At 38.3% G+C, this 26,676-nt stretch overlaps 1 protein-coding gene across 6 annotated transcripts in view; it reads left to right on the top strand.

The window, feature by feature from the left end:
• Positions 1-26,676, top strand: part of CPEB3 (cytoplasmic polyadenylation element binding protein 3) — a 184,833-nt gene that overhangs the window by 44,079 nt on the left and 114,078 nt on the right. For 4 of the 6 annotated variants that reach the window (XM_063102419.1, XM_063102421.1, XM_063102418.1 and 1 more), the window contains exon 3: positions 23,706-23,865. In XM_063102419.1, coding sequence (XP_062958489.1) covers positions 23,706-23,865 — 160 coding nt within the window. The remainder of the gene's footprint in view (positions 1-23,705; positions 23,866-26,676) is intronic. The other 2 variants (XM_063102424.1, XM_063102422.1) reach the window with 1 other exon arrangement.

Here is a 26,676-nt window from a genome sequence, read left to right as displayed (position 1 = left end):
TTTGATACTGGCTGATACAGGGATCTGAACCCTTGGCCTTGGTGTTATCAATACTGGGCTCTAACTGGTTCCTCTTTTAGTTAGCTTTTTCCAAAGCATTCAAATTACTTTTCATCAAATAATTTTTTTGGCTTTTATTTCATTGGTTTGCATACATTTGACTAAATTACATAGTCGCAATAATACTGGCATTAAAAAGGTTTGGGGACAAACTCCCACTATCTCTAAGTAAGCTTGCAGTTCACCTGCTGAGGCAGAAATTTATGGGCTTATTGGTCATGAGTGTTGAGTATGCTATGGACATTTTTTATAAGGAAGATAGAACTCATGGATTAATCTGGAAAGTCAGTTAAGTGAATGTCTTAGTCCCTTTGCGCTGCTGTAACAGAAATACCTTAGATTGGGTAATTCATAAATAATAGAAATTTATTTCTCACAGTTCTGTAGCCTGGAAGGCCCAGCATCAAGGAGCCAACAGATTCGGTGTCTGGTGAAGTCCTCCTCTCTGCTTCATAGATGGTACCTCTTGCTGTGTCCTCACATGGCGAAAGGAGCAAACATACTCCCTTCAGTCTCTTTTATAAAGGTGCTAATCCCATTCATGAGGGCAGAGCCCTCTAATTTAATCACTTCCGTAAAGGCCCCACCTCTTAATACTATCACATTGGTGATTAAATTTCAACGTAAGAATTTTGGGAGGACACCAACATTCATATCACAGTGAAGTGAAGTTTCAACTATAGTAGATGTTTATGTATTTGAGTAAATAAATGGTCTAGAAAGTTTTGATTCAAGAGAGGGATGTTGTCTCATTTCTGGTACAGGAGGTATAACTTAGAAATACTGACTTTTCAGATATTGATAATACACAAATGATCTCCTCTCCTCAGATGAACACTTCAATTCTCTTCTTTCACTTGTTTGGTTGCAGCTATGACCTTAGAAGGTTCATCCCTATTATTATAACCTAATGAAAGGAGTAGAGAGTAGAGCTGGAGGAGGGGGTAGGAATTGTGGGGTTGTGGTGTGGAGGGGCAGTTGTGAAGTCCCTAGGTCCTAGATCTCAATGGTAGACCTGCAACTCAGAAGAGGAGTATAGCAAACCTTGAGGTCTTCATATAGGAACAATGTTGGCTAGTTGATGTTTTTTGTTTGTTTGTTTGTTTAGCTTTGTAACCAATTAACTAGTACCCACAGGCTCGTGTGGAAACATAACCATAATCTATTACTTTGTTCCTATTGGTAAAAAGCCAGCTTAACAAATGAGCGTTTGGGGCCGGTCCGTGGCTCACTCGGGAGAGTGCGGTGCTAATAACACCAAGGTCACGGGTTCAGATCCTCTATAGGGATGGCTGGTTGGCTCACTGGCTGAGCGTGGTGCTGACAACACCAAGCCAAGAGTTGAGATCCCCTAACCGGTCATCTTTTAAAAACAAACAAACAAACAAAAACAAAAGAGCATTTGGAATGCAGTTTGTTGAAGATGTATGGCATTAAGGCCTGGTAAGAACAATTGACCAGACTTGCTAGTTCTGAACACTTCCGGCATCGTGTTCTGTGTATACCTAAGTTAAAGCAGAAAGATCCTATTTTGTTTGTTTGTTTGTTTTTGAAAGAGGTCATTTTTATATTTTAAAATGACAGTTTAAGGTGAAGCTTTACCAGGTAATACATAGTTCTCATTCAAAGTGGAAAAATTACCTGGGGAAGAAAAGGCTTTATTATTTAAATATATGTAATGACATCAAAATAACTGAATCTAGTTAAAAAATAATTGGCTCTTATTCTGCAGAAACACAATCTAAATACTTTGAACCATTTAATTTTTTATAATTTATTTATTTTTTTTGCAGCTGGCTGGTACAGGAAGGACTCTGAACCCTTCACCTTGATGTTATAGCACTGTGCTCTAACCAACTGAGCTAACTGGCCAGCCACTTTGAGCCATTTTACAATGCTGATGAAACATACTATCTTGCAATGTTTGTCACATTAAACTTTGTGTTGATTTTAAGCAGAATAAAGACAGACCAATTGTGCTAGTACTGTTGGCTGTCACAAAGTAAAACTTTTGGTGAATGGAAAAATTTAAACTCTGCTTTCAAAGGCATTATAAATTTAGCATTGTAGAAGATTGGGGGCTGGGTGGGGAGATAGATTTTTATCATGTTTTTACCTCAAATTCCTCAGCATTAAAAAAATGTCAGTGAGCTCATCTGCAGATAACAACATTATTTTAGTTAATGTTTAGAGCTTACTGCCTACTTTCTACTTATTTGCCAAGAATATTGTTACTATTTTACTTATCAACTCTGGTGTTATCCAGAATATGAAATATTATTCCAAAGTAGGTATTTTAAGGTAGGTGAATTGTGCAGGTATAACACAAGATTTTCATTTTAAAATATAATGGGATATTTGGTATTTTAATTTAGGCTGAGATTCTGTTAAATGTGAAACATAGAAAAAGACTGAGCGGAAATTATAGCTTAATGTCAAAAATTCAAGGCCTGGGGTGAGGAGGAAGGGCAGAAAAATCTCTTGATAGTGTATTTCTTCACATTGGGGGATATAATGGAGGATTGAAGCAGACAGGGAGGTTGAAGTGACACATTCTGTTAAAGGGACATGAATAATAGAGAATGTATTGGAATACTGAGACATCAAAGGACATTGAAAGACAGTGAAGATTTCAGCAAAGAGGACAAAGCTAGGTAAAAGGATGCTTCAGCTTTTGTTGCAATTAATTAAATATTCAAAAAGGCAGCCATTTTATGCTGTCCAAGAAGTTAAGCAATTGCCCATTTTATTTTCCAGTTTAATGCAAGCAGGCCATAGGCAAGCAAGCTGACATCAGGGATTTATATTAAGAAGTTTCTTCTAGGGAGTGTTATAAGCAAGTTCAAAACCCAGTCTTTTAATCTCCTGTGGCGTGATCATAATATTCATGATACCCCTAAGACACTTCATGTTTATTCTAAACCATCAAAGAAAGTGTGTTCTACATAATTTGCATTGCATTTATTATTAATGGTCTGGTCTGATGAATTCTCACAGTAGTCAGTATTGTAAAACGACAAACTTTATAGAAAAGACCTGTGTTCTATACAGGCAGGTGTAGAAACCATCCACAATGTGCAAAATTATTAAATACTCTTATATAGTTTCACTTTATTATATTATGAATCTATAGAGATTCATGTGTTATATGTGGCAATGATGTTAACTGTGAGTTTGAATTCAATAAATATTTATAGGGTACATACTATGTTCTTAGACTTGTCTTAGGTATTGTGGATGACATAAATGATCCTGCCATCAGGAACTAACACACATGAGACAGAGCATCTTATGAAAGCAAGTACCAGATTGTATGATGTGCTGATAACACCAAGGTCAAGGGTTTGGATCCCCATACCTGCCAGCTGCCAAAAACAGATCGTGTGATGTGTTAGTTGCTTTGAATAGTCAAGAAGGGGCAAGAAAAATTTGGTATAGAATGGTTAAAAAAAAAAAAAAGTTTGAGAAAGGATCCCTGTGGTTCTATTTTGAAAGATAGATAGGATTTGGCTAGATGGAATGGGAATCCAGAATGAGGAAAGAAAAATGAGCTCTAAGTGTGGTTATTGAGCAAATCTTCCTGAGTAGAGCAGGGGACTTTTAGAACTTACTGAGAAATAAGGATGGATTGGTTGTTTCTTAGGATTAAAAGCACAAGACAATAAATCTTTATTTACTAGATTCCAGTTAGGGTTTTTTTGTTTTGTTTTTGTTTTTTTGGCAGCTGGCCGGTATGGGGATCTGAACCCTTGACCTTGGTGTTACAATGCCAGGCTCTAACCAACTGAGCTAACCGGTTGGCCCCATTTGGTTTTATTTTATTTTATTTATTTATTTATTTTAAAAGATGACCAGTAAGGGGATCTTAACCCCTGACTTGGTGTTGTCAGCACCACACTCTCCCAAGTGAGCTACCTGGCCATCCCTATATAGGATCCAAACCGTTGGCCTTGGTGTTATCAGCATCATACTCTCCCAAGTGAGCCACGGGGTTGGCCCCCAATTTGGTTTTATTTTTTTATTTTTATTTTTATTTTTTTTAAAGATGACCGGTAAGGGGATCTTAACCCTTGACTTGGTGTTGTCAGCACCACACTCAGCCAGTGAGCGAACCGGCCATCCGTATATGGGATCCGAACCCGGGGCCTTGGTGTTATCAGCACCGCACTCTCCCGAGTGAGCCACAGGCCGGCCCCCAATTTGGTTTTAAAAAGCATTTAAGATGTCTTCATGCATGCTACAATGCAAAAGAACATAGATTAGAAGTAGTTGAGAGGGCCAGCCCGTGGCTCACTTGGGAGAGTGCGGTGCTGATAACACCAAGGCCCCGGGTTCGGATCCCATATACGGATGGCCGGTTCGCTCACTGGCTGAGCGTGGTGCTGACAACACCAAGTCAAGGGTTAAGATCCCCTTACCGGTCATCTTTAAAAAAAAAAAAAAAAAAAAAAAAAGATGTAGTTGAGAAAGATGAGATCAAAATAAGGGTGAGGATGCAAAATGGAGTCCAGAATTAAACTAATACTGATGGGTGCTTTTCATGATAGTGATAGAGTTTTGAATGTCTGGTTTAGGGATGTGGATTCTCCTGCAGGCAATGGGGACTCCTGAAGGGCTGGGATCAGGGTAGTGGCACAATAAAAATATGTTTAGAAAGACCAGGCAGGTGGATTGTAGAATTGTTTGTGCCTGCCACTGTGCAGCCTAGAGGTAGGGGAGGCTGGTGAGAGGGCTTATAACTGTGAGAAACCTTACAAAGGAAAATATTGGCAAGACTGCTTACTGATGGCGTAGAGCATATATGAAAGTGTTAAGATGGTTTTGAGCTCTGTTATGCTTAAAACAGTATCTACTTTCAGGCTGGTTCCCCCCCACCCCGGCTCCTTTCCTACATGGCTTTGCCTCAGCTAAAACTTGGTAACATTGTGTTTCCCATACCATTCTCCATGGAGGTCTCTATCCGTTAAAAGCATTGACAGGAAAGAGGAGAGGATGGTTTTTCCCCTTTCTCTCTTTGGCACTTCTAGTACACCAAACTGCTGCCTTCCCTCTGGATTTTATCATTTGAAGCCAAGAAATCAAAACCGGTGTTGACTATTCTCATTCTCAAACTACTGATAAGGATATTTCCACTTCTTGAATCTCCATCTCTACAATAGACTGAGCATCATGGTACTGAGGGGCTATTCAAGTAAAAACGAGCAGCAGGTATCTATTAAAAGTGGGGAAGTAGGGCCGAGCCCGTGGCGCACTCGGGAGAGTGCAGCGCGCGGCGACGCTCCCGCCGCGGTTCGGATCCTATATAGAAATGGCCGGTGCACTCACTGGCTGAGTACCGGTCACGAAAAAGACAAAACAAAACAAACAAAAAAAAAAGTGGGGAAGTAAAAATGATGTGAGGTCAGTCCCTGGAATGAATGAGAGAATCTCGTTATGCTATAGTGTGCCCTGTAACAACCCCAATTCCTCTTACTCCATAGAATTCACAAAGGGTCTTCTTATCTGTTCAGCAATTTATGTTGGCCACTATAGGTAGTATACTTGCAGACAGGCTGGAGAACAGGATCTGTGCTTGTAATAGTTTGCATTAAAATACATACACACATCTCTTTTGTATACCTATGAATGCATATATATACGTATAAACATGCACCCTGTAAAGACTGAGTAGGAGACATTTTTAGTAGACCATGTAATGGTGAAGTAGTAGTACCAATGATCTAAAAGTCAAAATTTCTCTTTGATTTTGGAATACTGTTTTGTCAGTGATCATTCATAAATAGGTTTTTTTTTTTTTTTTTAAAGATGACCGGTAAGGGGATCTCAACCCTTGGCTTGGTGTTGTCAGCACCACGCTCAGCCAGTGAGCGAACCGGCCATCCCTATATAGGATCCGAACCCGTGGCCTTGGTGTTATCAGCACCGCACTCTACCGAGTGAGCTACGGGCCGGCCCAACAGGTTTTGATAATATGAATTTAGTTTGATTTCTTGAGCATTCACTGGTGTTAGAGAGACTTAAGATACATGCTGAGAATCAAAGTAAAGCTGCCTAAGTTGCAAAATTGATTGGATCATTATATTGAAAAATAAGTAAATGTGTTAATATTTAAATGCCACCACAGTGGTTTTCATCATCAATGTATGGCTCTCAGGTTGCGAAAGATTTTTATTCTGATCTTCTATAGTTAGGTTTCCATAGGATTTAGAGAATACCTGATGTCTTTGCTTATTTTAAAAAAAACTTTTAACTTACTGATGTTGGGAGCACTGAGAAGCTTGAAGAGAAATGGTTAAAATAAGTTTGAGTGCTGTCTTAGTCTGTTGTGCTCCTGTAACAAAATACCACAGACTGGGTTATTATTTATTTTATTTATGGCAGCTGGCAGGTATGGGGATCCAAACCCTTGACCTTGGTGTTATAAGGCTGCACTCTAATCAACTGAGCTAACCAGATAGCACCTGGGTAATTTATGAAAAACAGAAATTTATTTCCTTACAGTTCTGGAGGCTGGGAAGTCCAAGATCAAGACTCCTGGTAGGTTTGGTGTCTGGTGAGGGCTGCTCTCTGCTTCCATGGATGCCTTGCTGCATCCTCAGGAGGGGACAAATGTTGTGTCCTTACATAGTGGAAGAGATGGAAGGACAAAAAGGGCCTAGGCTTGTTCTCTCTAGCCCTTTTACTAATCCTCCAGCCTTAGCACTAATCCATTTATGAGGGCAGAGCCCTCATGCGTTAATCACTTCCCAAAAGGCCCCACCACTTAATACCACCACAATGGGGATTAAGTTTCAACACATGAATACTGGGGGACATTCAAACCGTAGTAGGTGGGGTGGGTGACTGTTTTGGGGTAAGTGAAAATGTTTGTGTGTTGCTTGAGATTAATATGTGTGCAATGGTAAAAAGTTGGAAATTGAATCAGATGTATGGTTTTCTGTTTAGTGATTTGGGAGATACATTTAGCTTTTCATAAATTTCCTTAATTCTGGGATTTAAAGGTGGCTATTGATTGGAGTCAAAATGGCAAGATATAATTCACTCTGTACTGGGGAGACTTGGTGGACTTCAGCTAATTTGTCGCATTATAATCAGCTCTAGACTAGGAAATTTACCCTAGCCATTGGGCTTTAAAATGGTGTTCCACTTATCTCTGAGACCGAAGGAAAAAGTAGTAGAGATGGTCATGTTTGCTTTGTGTCTTACCTAAAGTACCACCTGCTTCTGCTTTAAAAACCCAGTCAGGAGTTGGGTGTCAAATCATAAAAGTGAGGATTCTACAAAGTCTAAAAATTTGGATTATTTTTCCAGTCTCTTCATAAGACTCAGAAGCTTCAGTGAAATGGGTATATTATACCTGTTTTTTCTAAATTAATCTTATGTTCTTTTACTCTGTCACACCAGGAACCTTAGTGCCCACATGATTTGCTCTTCCAAAATAAAGTAGATTGCTACAAGTAATTTAAGTTTAGTTAATTTAAATAACCAGACAGAACAACTTATGTATAAATTACCTTTTTCTAACTGAATTTCATTTTTTCTGTTTGTTAAATTTAATAAATCCTCAACACAACTTATTTCATTTTACAATTCTTATCCATTGACTTTTGTCAAAGCGCATACAAAGACCACTAGTGAAACCTGTCCATTATACAAAGCTGGGCTTCCTAAACTTGCAGAGCAGTCACCACCTTGACAGTCTCAGGAGTGTCTTAGGAGGCAGGAAATTAAGGTACTTAATAAAATTTTGGGATCTGGAGTTACTCATAGGGTGTACACTGGCCTAGTTGCTGCAGTAGTCAGTGGTCTTAACTTTGGAAAACAGGAATTCAATTCAAGCGGAGTTATTGTTGAATCCATTTGACTATAGCAGTGCTGCCCAAAGAAATAGACTGCCAGCCACATCAATAATACTGCCCTCTACTGGCATGCTCACTTGCTCATAGAGCCACGCCTGAATTCGGGATCTATTTTCTAAGTATCTGAAGATGAGGTTGATGGGTTGCACCACCACCTGTACTTTTTGGCTCTGGCCACAGTACAACATGGTGGAATCTCACAAAGACCACATTGACACACATGCTCCCTCAGAAAGCAACTTCTGGAATTAAGATCTGGAAGCAGAAGTCTATGTTTACATTTTAAGTGAAATTGTTTTTATATAGCGTAGATGAGTTGTCAACAAAGTTATAACATTATTCAATGAAAAGTATTTTTAAGAGCACTATAAATCCATTGAAATTTTGTTTATACCTTAAGTTTTTCCAAGGGACTAAAGATTGTTCAGTTTATATATTATCCCCTTAAAATGTGTGTGTGGGTGCGTGTGTGATATTGTCTCTCTTTTGGTCTCCAGCAACTTTCCTATCTTCCATTTTTTTTCCAAATAATTGCTGTCCATTTTTCATCTACATTTAGTTCCACTTAGTTGAAGCAATTTATTTGCCACTTGCCTCTTTCACCATTCCATAGTTTGCTGCCTATAACTCATGCCTGACTTTTGCCTTGGTTCATTACTACTTCTTCATGAAAACAGAATTGAGGTTCATTCTAAACTTTCATAGCATTTGTTTTAGTCTGTTTTTGTTGCTTATAACAAAGTACACTTAACTGGGTGATTTATGAAGAAAACGAAATTTATTGCTTACAGTTTCTGAGGCCAAAGTCCATCTAGTGGTGGTGACAGTGACCCAGGGGTCTTGCATTGCAAGATGGTGCAAGCAGAGAGGGAGCAAAAAGCAGACTCTACTCTCTCTCCTTTTAAAGCCCTCAGAACCACTCCCCTGACCACCATATTCAGTCCATTCACTACTGCATGGTCCACGATCCGATCACCTCTTGAAGGCTCCACCTTTCAGTTACCATAATAGGATCTCCCATCTTCTTAACAGTCACATTGGGGGCTAAGTTTCTTTCTTTTTTTTTTAAAAGATGACTAGTAAGGGGATCTTAACCCTTGACTTGGTGTTGTCAGCGCCACGCTCACGCAGTAAGCTAACCGGCCATCCCTATATGGAATCTGAACCCATGGCCTTGGTTTATCAGCACCACACTCTCCCTAGAGAGCCATGGGCTGGCCCTAAGTTTCTAATACATAAAACTTGGGGGACACAGTTCAAGCTCTGGGAGTTTTGGGGGGACATAATTAAGTCCACTATGGCATTATTTATGACCACCTTCATAGGTATCTTTATAACTTACATGTAAGGTAAGTATTAACTGTTATCCACATTTTTCATATGATGAAATTCATTCTCAGGGAAGTTAAGTAATTTTTCCAATTCTTTTGAAATTCAAGTACTTACAATGTGCTGTGAGTTACTTCTTTTTACTTTTATCTAACTGCAGAGCAGCAGAGTGTTATAACTCTGGTTATCCCTGTGAAAAGACTGATTATCTTGTGTATACAGTTGTATAAATAGCGAGTTCTGTCTGCTTTTTCCTTTTCATTTCTTCTTGGCTTCGCTGTGCTTTTTCCTTCCTCAAATTGTGCCTTGAAATTCCTCTTTAGAGTCTTTGCTTTTGGAATATTGTATATACCCTATAGTGTTATTAAAGGAAGATAATCCTAACACTACCAGTCTTCTTCCTTATGTTTCCCTGCCTCCGGAAAGGCTTAAAATATTCTGGTGATGGTGGGGTCCAGAGAGAAAGAGAGAGAGAGAGAGAGAGAGAGAGAGAGAGAGAGAGAGAGAGAGAGAGAGAGAGAATGTTCCTATATATAATTTTTTTTTACATTGGCATCTCACTTTTTAGGCATTATATGTTTCCACAACATCTTGGCAATATAATTAATTTTTGTAAACTTAATCAATTTAATAAACTTTAGATAGCTGTACCTTAAAAGGAGGTCATACTTTAATCCCTTTTTTTTTTTTTTTTTAAGATGATCGGTAAGGGGATCTTAAACCCTTGACTTGGTGTTGTAAGTAAGCACCACGCTCTCCTGAGTGAGCTAACTGGACATACCTATACAGGGATCCGAACCCGTGGCCTTGGTGTTATCAGCACCACACTCTCCCATGTGAGCCATGGGCCAGCCCCTTTAGTCGCTTTTCTAAAGCAAAATAATACTTCAAGTTTTTCACTTAAGTAAACTGTTTTCTCTAAAATAAGGTTTGACACGCAAATTGAAGTAAAATATCAGATTTTTAAAAGTTCTTTAATAAGTTCAAGAGAATAACTTAAAATTACAGACTGAAAAAAAAATGCTTTGGAATTATTTGTGATTTTCCTTTCTTTGTTCCTGTGAAATTCAGCTTAATGAATAAGAAACAATGAGAAGGTACGTCTCTCTTTCACATACACGCACACCCCACACCAGGATGAGTAGAAAGATAATGGTTAGACAGTAACAGAAATGAGAATTGTTAACTAGGAATGATTCTCAACCTAGAAGCAGAAGGGCAGAATGGTTTTAAAGCTCTGGATTGCACATGGCTCAGACACTTTCTATGTGATATCTTTATGCCTCAGTTTTCTCATTTGTAAAATGGGGAAAATAATAGTATTTACTTCCATAGGCTTTTGTGAAGAAGAAATGAGATAAAACATATAAAGTGCTTAAAACAGTAATGGATACTTACCTGGCAGGGGAGATACCATGATCACAAAACAGTAATGGGCACATAGCCAATATTCATCAGTTCTGCTATTATTTAATTTCAAGAGTTTTTGATAGTATTGTTGTCGGTTTGGTAAGAGGAGAAAGGTTCTGAGATATGTTGAAGTGGAATAGGGCATGATAAGTAGTAAGAAGGCTTAAAAGAACACCTAAATGAGGTTCATATGATCAGGGATGTGTGTGGAAATGCTTTATGAGCTGTAAAGTACTCTATAAATAAAAGGCTATAGGAGGAAAGTAGATTATTTGTAGCCTGAGTATGCTGGAGAGTGAATATTTGTATGTCTAGCTCAACAGACGATGGTACTGTTCCCCTCTAAATCCCCAAAGTTGAATATCGTGGAAAAGATTTAAGGCCACACAGAAAAAAAGTCCTTAAAATTAAACCAGACTTGTGGTAGAATATTATTCTGAAATTGTGCATATTCACACACATTAACCTGCTGCTATCCTGGTTAAAGGGTTTGATAGGTAGACAACATTCTCTCTCTCTTTTTTTTGTCTGGTAAGACTAGGCAATGTTCTTAATAGTTTTCAAAGATTTGGTAAATATGTATTTACATAGAAACAACTCGTTATTTATAAACAAGTCTTATCTGCTTATAGCCTGTAGCCTATATATCCTTTGAGAATCTCTTTCTGGATCTTTCCTAATTTCTTGAGGAAGTTGGGCAAGTGTCTCTGGCCTCCTTTTCCTGGAAGCCTTTTGACTCCTGCTCTGTTTGTGCTCCCATAATTCCTAGCACATAGCTCTGTCATTGTATTTACCTCATTATATAGTAATTATCTGTTAACTAGATCACTGGCTTCTTGTGGTCAAAGACTATGCACAGACAGAGGCTATGCCTCATTTATCTTTTTATCTTTAATGCTTGGCATGTTAAAATTCCCAATAAACATATGTGAATTAAATGAAGAAAAAGTAAAACAGCCCTCAGCACAGTTGGCAAAATTTTATTAGCTCTAACATTTGAAATTAATAAAGAAAGCTGTTCTTTTAAAAAATATTATGTGATATAGACATTTTGGAAATTCTAACTGAACCTCCCTTAACCTAACTTATTTTATTTTATTTGGAGGGGAGGTGGCTGGCCAGTACAGGGATCTGAACCCTTTACCTTGGTATTATCAACACCACACCCTAACCAACTGAGCTAACCAGTCAGCCCAGAACCTAACTTGCTGCATTTTACTTTACTTTATGATCTTTTATTTTTTTCAAAAAGATGACCGGTAAGGGGATCTTAACCCTTGACTTGGTGTTGTCAGCACCATGCTCAGCCAGTGAGCGAACTGGCCATCCCTATATGGGATCTGAACCCGGGGCCTTGGTGTTATCAGCACCACACTCTCCCGAGTGAGCCACGGGCCGGCCCACTTTATGATCTTTAAATTACATTACTAGAATGTTACAGTCTTTATTATAAAGTAAAAAAAAAATTTTTTTTTCTTAAAAGATGACCGATAAGGGGATCTTAACCTTTGACTTGTTGTCAGCATCACGCTCTCCCAAGTGAGCTAACCGGCCATCCCTATATAAGGATCCGAACCCTTGGCCTTGGTGTTATCAGCACCACACTCTCCCAAGTGAGCCATGTGCCGGCCCTCGAAAGTAAATTTTTTAAACCTACCAAATACCAAATATTTCAATAAATTTAGGTGATTTGCATTTTACATGTTTTAACATGTTTATCTCTTAAATGTGGTAACATTTAAGTGGAAGATTAGTTTAAAAACTTATAAATGTACTTTTCTTCCTGGAATGCTTACATAACAAATAGTTTATGTGGTTAACCTTCTTCAAGGATATCTGATTTGTATTAAGAACTGGATTTAATATTTAGTTTCCTCATCTGTAAAAAAGAGATTGTAATATCTACCTCATAGGACAGCTGTAAAAATTAAATGAGATGGGCCGGCCCGTGGCTCACTCGGGAGAGTGCGGTGCTGATAACACCAAGGCCCCGGGTTCGGATCCCATATACGGATGGCCGGTTCGCTCACTGGCTGCGCGTGGTGCTGACAACACCAAGTCAAGGGTTAAGATCCCCTTACCGGTCATCTTTAAAAAAAAAAAAAAAAAAAAAAAATTAAATGAGATAATCCAAGTAAAGTACTCAGCACAGGGTCTGGCACATATTGATGATCGATTATATGGTCACTGTGACCTAATCAGTTCTACAAGGCTTATTATGAAAAGCAATTTACACATTTATTTCCCTTTCTCCAAAGGCACATTGATAGCGTTTTTTTCTCTCTCTCTTTTTTTTTTTTTGTCTTTTTCATGACTGGCACTCAGCCAGTGAGCGCACCGGTCATTTCTATATAGGATCCGAACCCGCGGTGGGAGCGTTGCAGCGCTCCCAGCGCTGCACTCTACCGAGTGCGCCACGGGCTCGGCCCGCGTTTTTTCTCTTTAAATGAACACAAAACAATTTTGAGAACTATTGAACATAAAAAGAATGGCAAATTGGGCAGAGGGGTTTGAGGTAGGTCGAAAATATGGTAACTACACGATTAATTAACCAAATAGAACACTGTTGAGGGTAATAAGAGATCCCATTAGTAATTACACAAGGATAACAAGTGCGAGCCAAACAATCTAAGCAAACCAGGATTTATAATCACCACAGTTATAGGAGTCAATGAAGAACTATGGTAGGTTCTTTTTTTTAAAATATTGATTCATATCTGTAAACATATTTATTACAGATATGTACCAAAGGATATACATCCAGAGGTTAACAGTGGTAATCTTTGTATGACACAGTTCTGTTTTTTTGTTTTATTGTGTGTTTTTTTTTTTAATTGAATCATAATTGATTATACATATTTTGGGGGTTCAATGTTGACATGTGTTGATCAAATCAATATTACTAGTATATATATTGTTACAAATTGTACTTATTCTTTATGCCCCTTGTCAAATCTCTCCCCGTCCCCCTCTCCCTCCCCTCTCCCACCAAGGATAACCCTAGATTTCTTCTCTCCCTCTGGAAGAGTAATGGTTACTGTGCTAATATGTTGCCTACATGATCTGTCCAATGCTGAGGAGGTATGTTCAGGTCCCCCAATATTATCATAGAGCAGATGCTTCTTCTGTCACTCTGGAATGAGCTTTGTGGAGAGAGACATCCTCTTTTCTTTGGTCTCTGCTGGTGACTCTCCTTGTGTCAATGCACTCCAATGGCTGGTGGACTATCTGTGTGGTGGTTGTGGTGTCTAGCCAATTTCACAGCAGCAGTGGTTATTGTGGTGGCTGTGGTGGGCCACCCACATGGAGGTGATGTTTTTGGCATGCTCCTTGGTGCTGGCAGTGTGCCTGGTTGTGGGGTGTGTCTGGTCCCCTTCTCCATGCCTCTGGTCCCTGGATGGGCCCCAAGGTGCTGGCAGTGTGCCTGGTTGTGGGTGGGGGGGATCTGGTCCTTGGCTCCATGCCTCTGGTCCCCAGGTCCCTTGGTGGACCCCGAGGCACTTGGCAGTATGCCTGGGTCAGAACTAATTTTTTGTCCTTTGTTTTCTTCTAAAATGGGGGAACTTCCTGTGGGAACCAGTAGTTGAGCTCTGTGGTTGAGCTAAATTGTTGCTTTGCTGCTGTTTCCCCAGGGAAGGTTTTTTGTGCAGCTCAGGGTTTAATGGTTGACATTATAGGTACTTTGGGCTCTCCAGAGACCCAGTGCACCTGGGTTGTGTAGAATCTCTGGTCTGGGCCTGAGTCTTTTCATCAGCCTGCACTCCATGCAATTCTATATTCCCAATCAGTCTCCTCTGAGTGGTTTTGTGCTGATCTGGGGGTGGACCAGCTGTCCTTGCTGTGTCCCAGTGTTCTCCCAGTGGGCCTGTATCCCCCACTACCTGTGTTGCAAACACTTCCCATGGGACGGGCCCTGCGCTGGTCCCTTGCAATGCCTCTGAATGGCTCCTTTTTTTCAGTTGTTGTGACTCCTTGCTCTTGTGGGGTCCATGGGAACCCTATTAATGGTCTTACTGTCCTGGGCACCGCCAAGGCCCCCTTCTCCCCTGCTGCCTCCAAGCAACTCCACCCAAAGGGCACAGCTGCAGCTTTTGCTGGCTCCTGCTCCATGTGCTCAGCAGCTCCAGCCTTAGAGTGGCTGCAGCCTGAAATGCTCCAAGCAGTTTTTTCTTTCTCTCATTATGGCTTCTCCCACCTTCATGAACTCTGTAGGTCTCTCCTCCTGTTCCCTTGAGCTCTAGTGGCCCCAGATTGGCTGTTGTTGCTTTTTTATGGTTTTAAATTGGTTGATTTGTGGAAGAGAGTGATGCTGGGGACCATCTATTCCACCATCTTTCCTGGAAAGCCAGATTGACAGCTTTAAAAAAAATAAATAAATCTGCATTACTTTATGTCAAGTATGAGTTTGGCACGAAGGCAGTTAAGGAGTAAATCTGTTCAGATTAAAAAATGATAAAGCTTTAAAAGTGGTTAAGACAATCTGGGCTCTTATATATTTGTTTTGGTTACTTAATCCATTTTTATTATTTGTCTGAATTTAAGTAAGTCTCTTTTTATCTGGAATCAGAATTTTACAAATCTTGAGGTACAGGGGGGGTTTTTGTTTGTTTTTTGTTTTTTACTCTTTTCCTTCCATTAGAAGAGAGGGGTATGGAAACTGAGAAATAGGTATATGTGCTTCTATTTCTCTGGTCCCAGTGCATCAACTGGAAGTGAATTTCTTTGGTACTTAACAGGTTCCCTGCTTTAAAATATACACACATGTACATTGATGATCTTTCCAGTGGTAGCCAGGGAGTAACAGTGAAGAGCTATAGTCCATACACTGGGCTGGGCATCACCTGTTGGTTTCTGAAAGGGGGAAGAACCCTAGAAAGCTGCTAGCCCAAATTGGCACAGTTGTTGCTTTATGCTTTCATTGCCATAGGACTATTTGCATAAAAGCAGCTGTTCAATTCCCAAACCCAAGGGTCAAGAGGGTAACAGGGGGCCACAGCAGAAGCGTTCACGTCGCGGCCTCTGTCAGATTCTGGTGAATCTGCGAATTCTGCTGCATATTTCCTTATCCAACCACTTAAACGACAATTGAAATGAACAGCAGCAGGGCAACTTACAGGTATGTTTTATGTTGCAGTGATGCTTCTAGGTAGATGCTGGAGCACATCATTCTTAAAATGTTCCCTGGTCATAAATGGGATGTGCTGGGTCTCCGAAGGACACAGTGCATCACTGTAAAACAGGAATCTCTGGGATAAAAAAAGTTAATCAGAATTGATGGGAGACATGAAAAGATGCTGTTTGTGGGTAAATGGTTAATAACTACTTACAGGATCCTGGAGGAGGATTAAAGACATCCTTAGAAATGTAAATGACACATGTTGTGATGGTGGATGGCAATAGTTATTTGACTGGCGGTAGGGTTGCCTTTTGAATTTTATTGCTATCTGGTTTAGGTTTAATTACCTGGGTCCTTTAGTGGATCCTGAATGGAACAGCTGGAGTCAAGGCTTGCCTTCCTTTAGTCATAACTCAAAAAAGTTATTAGATCTTATGTCCTTAACTTTAGTTAAAGTAGATGATTTGTAGACAGTATCATAGTTCCTGGTAGAAACTTAGAAAAACTTTCATTTTTATCGTAGCTTTATTGAGATATAATTCACATACCATGAAGTTCACCCTTTTTGTACAATGCAGTGTTTTTAAAGTATATTTATAAAATTGCATGTTAATCATCACTATCTAATTGTAGAACATTTTTATCACCCAAAACCTCATACCCATTAGCAGTCAACCCCCATTTCACCCCTGATTCCCCCAGCCCCAGACAATGACCAATTTACTTTCTGTCTCTGTGGAAAACTTGCCTATTCTGGACTTTTCATATAAATGGAATTATACAACATGTGATCCTTTGTGATTAGCTTCTTTCACTTTAATGTTTTCAAGGTTTATCCATGTGCATGTATCAGTACTTCCTTTATTTTTTACTGTTGAATAATATCCCATTATATGGATGCACCATAATTTGTTTATCCATCACCATTTGATGGGCATTTGGATAGTTTCCAGTTTTTGGAAATTATGAGTAAAGTTGTTTTATAAAATTTTTATTAACATCCATGCACAGGTTTTTGTGTGGACATGTGTCTTTATTTATCTTGGGTAAATACTTGGAGTGGAAACATTCAGCTATTTTAAAGTACAATTTTCAAAGACTGTTAATGATATGGAAAAAAGGAAGCAAAGTTTTACATGCACTACGATCTTCATTTTGAAATATATATGTACACATATAATGTACAAACAAAAATCTGGAAAGAAATACAGTATACAAATATTCTAACCAAAAAAAAAGATACTTAGCAGTGGAACTGCTAGGTTGTATTTTCTGTCACTATAGCAGAATACCTGAAACTGCATAATTTTTAAAAATCAGAATTTATTTCTTATAGTTTTGGAGGCAGGGAAATTCAAAGCTGAGGGGATGCATCTGGTGAGAACCTTTTTGTTGAAGACTCTTCACAGAGACCTGAAGCAGCACAGGGTATCTATCACATGGAGACAGGGCAGAGTATGGCATGTGCTTACTTGCTCTCATTATAAAGCCACCAGTGCCATTCTTGTGATAACCCATTCATCCCTTAACCCAATTAATCCATGAAAAGATTAATCTATTCATGAGGGCATAGCCCTCGCGGTCCAATCACCCTCCAAAAGCCCCACCTCTCAACACTGCCACATGGGGGATCAAGCTTCTACATGAGCTTTGGAGGGGACAAACATTCAGACCATAGCATATGGTTAAGTTTATGTTCACCTTTATAAGAAACTGCCAAACTTTTTCCAAAGTGACTGTACCATTTTGCATTCTCACCAGCCATTTATGAGAATTCTGGTTCCACATCTTAGTCAGCATTTGGAATCGTCAGGGTTTTTGTTTTTTAGCCATTCTAATAAGTTCTTTGTTAGTTTAAATAAAAATCTTGCAAGATAAATTCATCAGAAGGACAATGTAAATGTGAAGCAGGCATTTACTGAATATCTATTATGTGCCAGCCTCTCTGGTAGGTGATGAGAATATAGAGAAATAAGATACATCTCTGCTCCCATGAGACTTAAGTTTATTGAAGGTAACAGGCATATAAGGAAGGAATTACAATATACTGTTAGTGCTAATTACCTGGAGTCAGAATATTAGGGAGGGAAAGGAGTGTCTAACTATATCTGGAGGTGGTCAGTGTTGTGGAAGGATTTCAATGTTTATGATTAGTAAAAAGAAAAGAATATGAGGAGAGACATGTACTTTTGCATAATGTTCTAAGGTAGGTTTTAGTAGCAAAGGTCAAGCTTCCCTTACATTATTATTCCTAATAAATCAGTGCCAAATAAGCTGCTTGGGATAATATTCTGCTAACAACTCAATGATTTGGGGGGACATCAGCTAACCACTTTCAAAAGTCGCATATGCACAATAACCAGGGAAAGGAGCAATTTTAATTTTTGTAGTTCCTTAAAGCCTGCTCTTTTGGCCATCATAATTGCTGCTTTTCCTTTCTGTATCTCACTGCTAAACTGTATTATTATTCCTTTTGAAAGTGTATATATACTTAACTATGATCTGTTATCACAGTTAGCAGTGGCAATATCGGACATTTGTATTTTTTCGACAGTTGACCTCCCTAGCATTTACCCTGTTGGCTGGCCTCAATCTGTAGGGTCATTTCAGATAATAAGGTGATTCCAAGAGCTCTGTTTCTCTATGTCTGATATACTGGGGCTCTTATCTGACCTGTTGGGGCAAAATCAATGAGAAGAGCTATGAAGGAAGATTGGAGATGGGGGGGTGAGGATTGGAAGAGACTAGGCAGAAATTTGCTTCAAGTTGAGTCATGCTCATCTAAGTTTTGAGCATCCCTCAGAGAAGATGAAACTATTTACGTGTGTGTGTGTGTGTGTGTGTGTGTGTGTGTGTGTGTGTGTGTTTTAACCTCTCCAGAATCTAGTTAGCTCAGTAATTAGTTATCCTTAAGAAGAAAAAGATGGGGAGCTATAATTTCTGTGTATGCCCTAATCTTATTCCAGGCTATACTGAGGGTTTTTGAAAATTTGTTGCATGGAAGACTATATTTAACAATAATTTTGAAGAATATTAAAATTCACAGTAGGTGCTGATGAATTTTTTTCCCCTGAAGACAGAAAAAGGAGAAAATTTTCAACTTTATAAGGACTTTAGGTTAGATATGAGTAGTATTTGCTTATCATTGAGTAACTGAAGGAGAGTATAGAACCACATTTTCCAGAGCGCCACAAATACAATAGTCTCATTTGGTATGGTTAAAATATACCATTGACTGAAGAGAGTAAGAGAAGACAGAACTGGAGACTTTGGCTTTTTCTGCAGTACTCTATTTGTGTGTGTTTGAGAAGAATGGGTTCAGATATTAATTATGTAATAAGTATCCATTTAAAAATAGGTAAGTTTGCCTGAGACGTCTTACAAATAAGAAAAAAAACAGATAAGGCATATTCATACTCTCAAACAGTGTTTGTAGTATAGACAGGGAACTGAGATATTTTAAAATAACAAGTACTAAGTAGAAAATAAGAGCAGTAGGGCAGAAATTCAGAAGTGGCTAGTTTCATGGGTTAGTCTTATGTGTTAGATACATTTAACTTTGAAGTGTTTGTGTGTGTGTGTGTGTGTGTGTGTTTGGCAGCTGACTGGTATGGAGATCTGAACATATATATGTTGGAGTCATAAATAGAAAAACCTTCCTTCACGAATTCTTCTTGTTTTTCTGTATTATTTTACGACCACAGTTAATCCTTTCTTAGCCCTTTCAAACAAACATATACCCACCTTTTGATTTTTTGTCGTGTGTATGTGCCTTTCTTCCCAACTAAGCCCCCACTGTTCATGGGGCACGCTGCAACTGATCAGTGTAGAAGCATTGGAATATTACTGGCATGAACTTGAAAGTCACAGATCTGGGTTCACGTCCTGATTTCTTACCAGCTCTGTGACTTTGAGCAGTTACATGATCTTTGTGAGCCTCAGTTTTTTCCCTCTGTGAAATGGAGATAATGCCTATCTGGCAGGGTTGTGACAAGGATTGAGAGCATGACTGAAAAGCGTTTAGCCCAGTGCCTATCACATAGCAGTTACCATGGTTAATTTTGACCTTTGGTTCCAGAGCTACTTTTTTTCTCAGATACTGTTGGTCCTTGCAGCCTTCTACTTTGTATCTCTAGGAGAGAAAACGTCTGGGTATAAGGTAGAAAAAGGTCCTGGATTTCTCCCCCAAGAAAAGGGCAGGTGAATGGGATAAGGCTGATAGAGGCAGACCTGGCACTGTGCTGGAGGGGTAGATCAAACTGCTTCTTGAGATTAATTAGTTGTCAGTTGAACAAGGAAGGGTAATTGACCAAGGGCAAGTGGGGGGTCACATTGCCTATGTGGCAGGGTATGGGTCAAAGAAGCCTCTATGGATTGTGTCAGGATTAGGTTAAAGGGAATATTTGTAAAACAAATTTAAGGCTGGAGGGAATTGGAGAAAGTCAAGGAGGCAGTACAATGAGAGTACTTAAGAGCACTGTCCATTTGACTGGGTTTGAGGCCTGGCTTTGCCACTTACTAGCCCTGTAACTTTGAGCCAGTTACTTAATCTCTACAGGATTTAATTGCTTAATTTATAAAATGGGGACAAAATTTACCTGCTTCATAGAGTTGTGAGGTAATGCGTATAGCATGCTTAGAACAATGCCAGGCACATATTAAATAGATTTTTTTTTTTTTTTTAAAGATGACCGGTAAGGGGATCTTAACCCTTGACTTGGTATTGTCAGCACCACACTCTCCCAAGTGAGCTAACTGGCCATCCCTATACAAGGATCCAAACCCATGGTCTGTGTTATCAGCACCACACTCTCCCAAGTGAGCCACAGGCCGGTACCTAATAGTTGATAAATTTATAAATATTAAGTCAAGCTGGGGGAAGAAAAATAGCAGGGCTAATGCAGTGGGGGTGGGCTGTTCTTTGTACAATTAATTGATAATATCTGTCATTGGTTATCTTCAAAGGAAAAGAGTCAATAATGGGATGCATTATTTATTGATGTTCTAATACTTCCTGGTGTATTTGCTTGTTAAAAACAAGCAAAAAAAAGTTTTCCTTTTTCCCTATATTGGGAAACAAAATTTATGAAAAAAAGACTTAGCAGGTTAGTGGCCATTTGTAACTTTTGTTGTTGAATGATAAATTGTGGCCTAGTTTTCTCTATGCATGATTTCTGTTGACGAATTTCATTGCAAGTTTTTCAGTTTTTCTATACTTCTTGTTCTGTTTCTTGCAGGCTTCCTGGTTAATCATTTATTTCAGCAAAGTTTACTACTTATGAAAACATAAAGGATGAATGGTGTGCAGCAAATATAAATTGATGAGGCATGGATAGAATTAATTTTAATGAGAAAAGTCAGAGGACTGAAGTTTGTTCAATTAAGAAGTCTGCAAATTCTGTCATGCCTTTCATATGTCATATATTTTCATCTGTTGAGCATTAGTGAACCTTCTTAGGTTAGCATCTGTGAACTGCTAGACTTTTAAATCTATGTTTTAGTACTCTGAGGTGGCAGCACAGAAGTCTTTTTGTGTTCTTCCTGATATTACAGTAGCCACCATGGTACAGATGCTTTGTTGTACATTCTATTGTTTGGTACTGAAAACAACCATAGAGAATTATCATCCCTGTTTTATAAATAAAGATAACCAAGGCTTAGAAGCATGTTCAAAGTGATATGCCAGTAAGTGGGAGAGCCAGAATTTGAAATCAGATTTTGATTTCAGTTTGTTCTTTCAAAAACTTGGCTACCAACTAACTGCTTTTCTAACCTACAATTAATCAGAAGATTGCAAAGCTGACCCTCTGCAAAGTGGAGGGACTTGTTTATTGCCCGCTACTGTTCTTGTAGTCCCTGCCCTCTATTTAGTACCCAATTTTGCTGAATAGAATCATGAGTATAAAGGCTTAACTTGAAGAATCATCCAGTCTAGTGGCTCTTAGCCAGTTGTAAGAATTATCTAGGACATTTATTTCTTTTTTTAAAGTTATGATTAAACAGGTTTGAGCTGGAGTCTAGGAACCTGTGTTTTAAACATCTCTACATGTGATTTTGACAGTCTGAGAGGTTTGGGAACCACCTCAGTTTAGGTACATGAGTTTCCCTTCTCAACACCCTCTCCAATTTTCCTGACAGGTAGTCATCTAATCTCTGATATCCTCTTGTGACAGGAATTCACAACCACCTCTTCAGGAAGATCATTTCATCAGTAGTTAGATGCAATGTTATGTTTCTATAGAAGTTTTCGTTTACAACCCCATACGGATTGGATCAACTTCTTTGGACAGATTTTTATACTCCTTAGGTTTTGTTTTGGCTTTGATGTCAGATTTGGGTTTGAATCTTGTTTGAAACTCACCTTCCTCATGTGTAAAACAGGTATGTTGTTACATACCTTGAAGGATTATTTCAAGAATTCAATGAAAAAATAAACTGTACTGGCTGGAAAGATTCTTTTTTTGTTTGTTTGTTTGTTATGTTTTTTTGGTGGCTGGCTAGTTTGGGGATCTGAACCCATGACCTTGGTCCTACCAGCACCACATTCTCCCAAGTGAGCTAACTGGCCAGTCCCTGGAAAGATTCTTGAATGCCTTCAAACAGCCTTTTCTTATAAGTTCCCTTAACCTTGTCAGCCTGTTCTCAAACAGTCACACATCTACAGAGCTCTAATTAGAAATGTAGATATGATACAAGGCTCCTACATACTCAGTCTGGGGTTGTCAGTGCAAGAAAAAGGTTGTCATTTTGCCTTTTTATCAGCAAACTTCTTTACCTCTGGCTTTTTCTTTGGACAAAGAATATGATACCTCTTATGGGGACAGATAAGCCTGCATTTCTGGAAATTCAGGTTTACTCCGTAAGTAATTAGAGTTTCCACTGATAATTTGAGCCCAAAGCAAAACAGTGATCTGCAGGAGGACCTTAAAGATAAAAGAAGAGACCTTCTTGGATTATATAGAGATGAAAATGGAGATCCAGAGAAAATATTCCATGTCTCTTTCCTAGCCAAGGGTAGAGACAGGCAACTGATTCATAGGAGATGGTAGGTGATCAAGTGCAAAGCTGGATAGATATATTCAAGACCCTGAAAATAATCTCTCATCGCTGTATTTAATTTGGTTTGGCTGTTGGGATATACAAGTATGTTTGTCTTGCTTTGATTAAACAAAGCAAACTAGATCTATTCTATATTATTAATTTAGGCCATGAGCTGCACTTCCCTTTAGCCTCAGACTACTAAGAAGAGTTTGTAGGTGATAGTCTGCTACAGGCTTGGGTGAAATATGGTGGAACAATTATTTTTTTCTTTACTTAGTTTGCATTTGCTCTCTATATTCTAAATTTTTTTGAATCCAATGTCATGAAAACACTACTTTGGGTTAAAGTTTTTCATGTGAGTGCTTTCCAATAGGTAATTTTAGTACTTTGGACACCTAAAAAGTATATCAAATATATGGAACTTATTAGTCATAAGTATTAAAGATATCTAATAAAATTACATTGAAATTACAATCCCCTTTTGATTTTTTGGGAAAGTGATTCTGTTTGTAGACTGAGTTCTTAATTGTTGCCTTTCTCTGGGGGGAGAATCTCTTTTCATTTGATGGTGGAGGTCAGAAGCCAAAGCCAGTTTACTTGACTCTTCCTTTTGAATTGACTTTTTAGCTCATTTGAGAGAAAGTCAGTTTGAAGCAGTGGGGCATGTATATTATAGAATATTAAGGAAAAGGATGCAATTTAATGAATTATGGAAATATATTAAACTTAATGTTGCCAAGTCATTATTCTTAACAAAAAGAATGACTGTGTTATTAGAACAATCTATAACTTGCATTCATGTCGTCAATCCACAGCAGGAAGCAAATGATATGGTGTTAATTTTATGAAGTAATTTTATATATCGTCTTGTTCTGTGTTTTTATTTTTAGGACCGGAGTAGGCCCTATGACACTTTTAACTTGCACTCCTTGGAGAACTCCTTAATGGATATGATAAGGACTGATCATGAGCCTCTGAAAGGTAAACACTACCCTCCCAGTGGCCCACCAATGAGTTTCGCTGATATAATGTGGAGGAATCATTTTGCAGGTTAGGAATATTCATGTGTCCATTCCTTGCTTGCTGTTTTAAGCAAAAATCAGCTTTTTAATTATTGTGATTTTTTAAATTTATTTTTGTTTTGCTTCTGTAAAGCATTGTGGAATGTATTTAAAGTTGATTTTTTTTTTTTTTTTAACCTGGGTTCAGCTACCTACGATAATCAAGGTTGATTGCTTTAATCAGTAATGTCTGACAGAAGCATGTGTTGGGTAGCTGAGGTCATGGTTATAGCATCAAACCAGAAGCCAAGTTTTCTAGGCTTTATGCATTTGGAATACTCAGCTGAACCTGAATAATTCATTTAGGTTCAGATATGAGACCAGAAGCCAAGTTTTCTGGGCTTTGTGCATTTGGAATCCTCAGCTGAACCTGGATAATTCATTTAAGTCCAAGTATACTGTAAGGAAGCATGAGATTTAGTAAACCAATTTCCAAATATTACTTCAGAAAATTAAATATGAAAGGATTCCATTTTATTAAAGTATAATCACTTTCCTAGTATAGGAAGTATTACTACACAGACTTAAGAGTAGCCAGTGACCCTTTGCACTGAAAAATGTCTATTTACTTCCTATTTTTAGAGCCCACGTAAATTCAAGATAGACATTGATGTTACATTCTTAATTACAGATAGTTCTTTTAAAGGTTGTAGGACTTTTAGGAACCCTATGCTATTTTAAAATACTGTAATACAAATTATCTGTGCAAATATCCATCACATTTTGATTAGTACTGAAATACCTGAAAAGTGTGAAGAATTAGCCACAGGGATGCTCATCTGATATGGACTTTTATGTCTTTCAGAATTGTGAGGAATTCTATCCCCAGTGGTTTGGTCTCTCTAGGCTCTTATATAGGGTGCGTCAGACTATGAACACTGATACTCATTTCCTCCAGCCTTACCAGAAATCCCTTTCTTCATTTTCTTGTCACACTTGTGATTTTCTGCTGCTTTCTTCATTTTCCAGTGAAAAAAAGGAGTTAATGGGCTATGAGGAAAATAAAGGATTTTGAGAAAAGCTAGATTTTAGGGCCTTCAGAAGTAGAAGAAAAAATCTCTTATTTATTCATTGTTGTATTTAGTCACTGTTACCACATTTTTCTTCAGTTAAAAGATTTGGTACATGGTAATTTAAAGCATACTTCACTTAGAAGTGAGAATGGTGTTTAAAAATACACCAGCAATATTCACAGACTGTTTTTGTGTTTTTAATTATCTCCTAAGGCTTCATTTGTCTTCCTTCCTACCTGGAATAACTATAGGGCTCTCCTAATTATTCTAAAATATTCAGCTCTTCTTTATGCGTACCTGTTTTATATTGGTCTGTATTCTTTTCTTCTTGCAATAAAAGATCATAAAAGGATCTTAGATTATAGCGTATAAAGCAGTTTTCCAGGATTTTGTGAATATTGGTTAAGCAGGAGATATTGTGAGAGTAGCACGGGCAAAGTATAAGGAAGGTACCTTACTATGGAGTAATGTAAATATCTTATTCCATTTGTGGTGGCCTTTTTTATTGCATAGCCAACCACCTCTGCATGGATTTCTCCTTTGTTCTTGCAAGTATTAGATTTCATCCTTAAAAGCCCACTGTGCTGTACTGATAGTATATTCTAATGAGTTGGAAGACACTTAGTATGTACTTTTTCACAGCTTCAACATGTCTGTAACTTCCCGGTTCATCATACTGCCCATAGTGACTTCCTATGAATGGACTGCTTCCCTGGGATCAATGACATCGTGGTCCTCTGGTTAGGGTGTCCGAGCTTCCTGCTTCCTTTTTCCAGCTGGGAAACTTTTAGGTCTGGTTTATGGCATCATGTGTTTGATCCTTATTACTTCTACTAAAATAATTATGATATTTGAATTTTAAGGAAAAGATTTTAAGAAATTTTTGACTTTATAAAGTGGAGAAAGCTGGCCAGTTATCTCAGTTGGTAAGGGTGTTGATAACACCAAGGTTAAGGGTTCAGATCCCTGTACCAGACAACCACCAAAAGAAAAAAAAAGTGGAGAAAATTATAAGAACCAAAAGGTAACTAAAAAATAAAAGAAACATTGTAATAGTGTGTACTTTATTTTTCTATTTCACATATAATACACGTTATCCATATTTCTATCTGTATATTTTATTGGTAGGCTTTAACTTTGGACTCTTAGGTTTTTTCTGGTTTTTCCTCCATTATACGTAGTGCTGCCATGGACAGGTTCTTGCACATAGCTTTTCCTTAAGGCAGATTCATAGTGAGGGTCTCTTCATCAAAAGATGTAAACATTTAGGTGGATTGGTCTTTAAAGAGAAAGATGGTAGGTTAGGGGACCTACCATGTAGCTTTTGTATGAGTCTGTTCAGAAACAGTTCTCTCTATTCCATCCTGTTTTTCCTCCTACTTTCAGTATCTTCTTCTCTCACTTGAACATGGGAACACTATTTTGAGGGCCTCAAAACTCAAGTACAAAGTTTTTTTTGGTATGTTTGTTTGTTTCAGTGGTTTTTTCCTAGAGCTCAATTTTTTTTTCTTCAGAAAAAAGACATTCTTATTCATTGTAAGAAACTCAAGTAGTACACAAAAGGACTAAAAGGATACTAAAAAAAAATCACCTGATACTCACTACCTAGAGATAACAGAAGTTATTTTTTAAATTTATTTTTATTTATTTATTTTTTAACAAAAGTTATTATTTTTATTAACATCCTTCCAGATATTTTATATTCTCTGTACAGGAGATGAAATTTCAACTCACCCTTTCTGACTTTGTAGTCAAACCTGGGTTTGAATTCTGGCTCTGCCTCTGGT

The sequence above is a fragment of the Cynocephalus volans genome, chromosome 7 (assembly GCF_027409185.1).
Source record: "Cynocephalus volans isolate mCynVol1 chromosome 7, mCynVol1.pri, whole genome shotgun sequence".
Lineage (NCBI taxonomy): Eukaryota > Metazoa > Chordata > Mammalia > Dermoptera > Cynocephalidae > Cynocephalus > Cynocephalus volans.
Note: the sequence above shows the minus strand (reverse complement) of the source record. Positions and strands in the feature narration are given on the sequence as shown.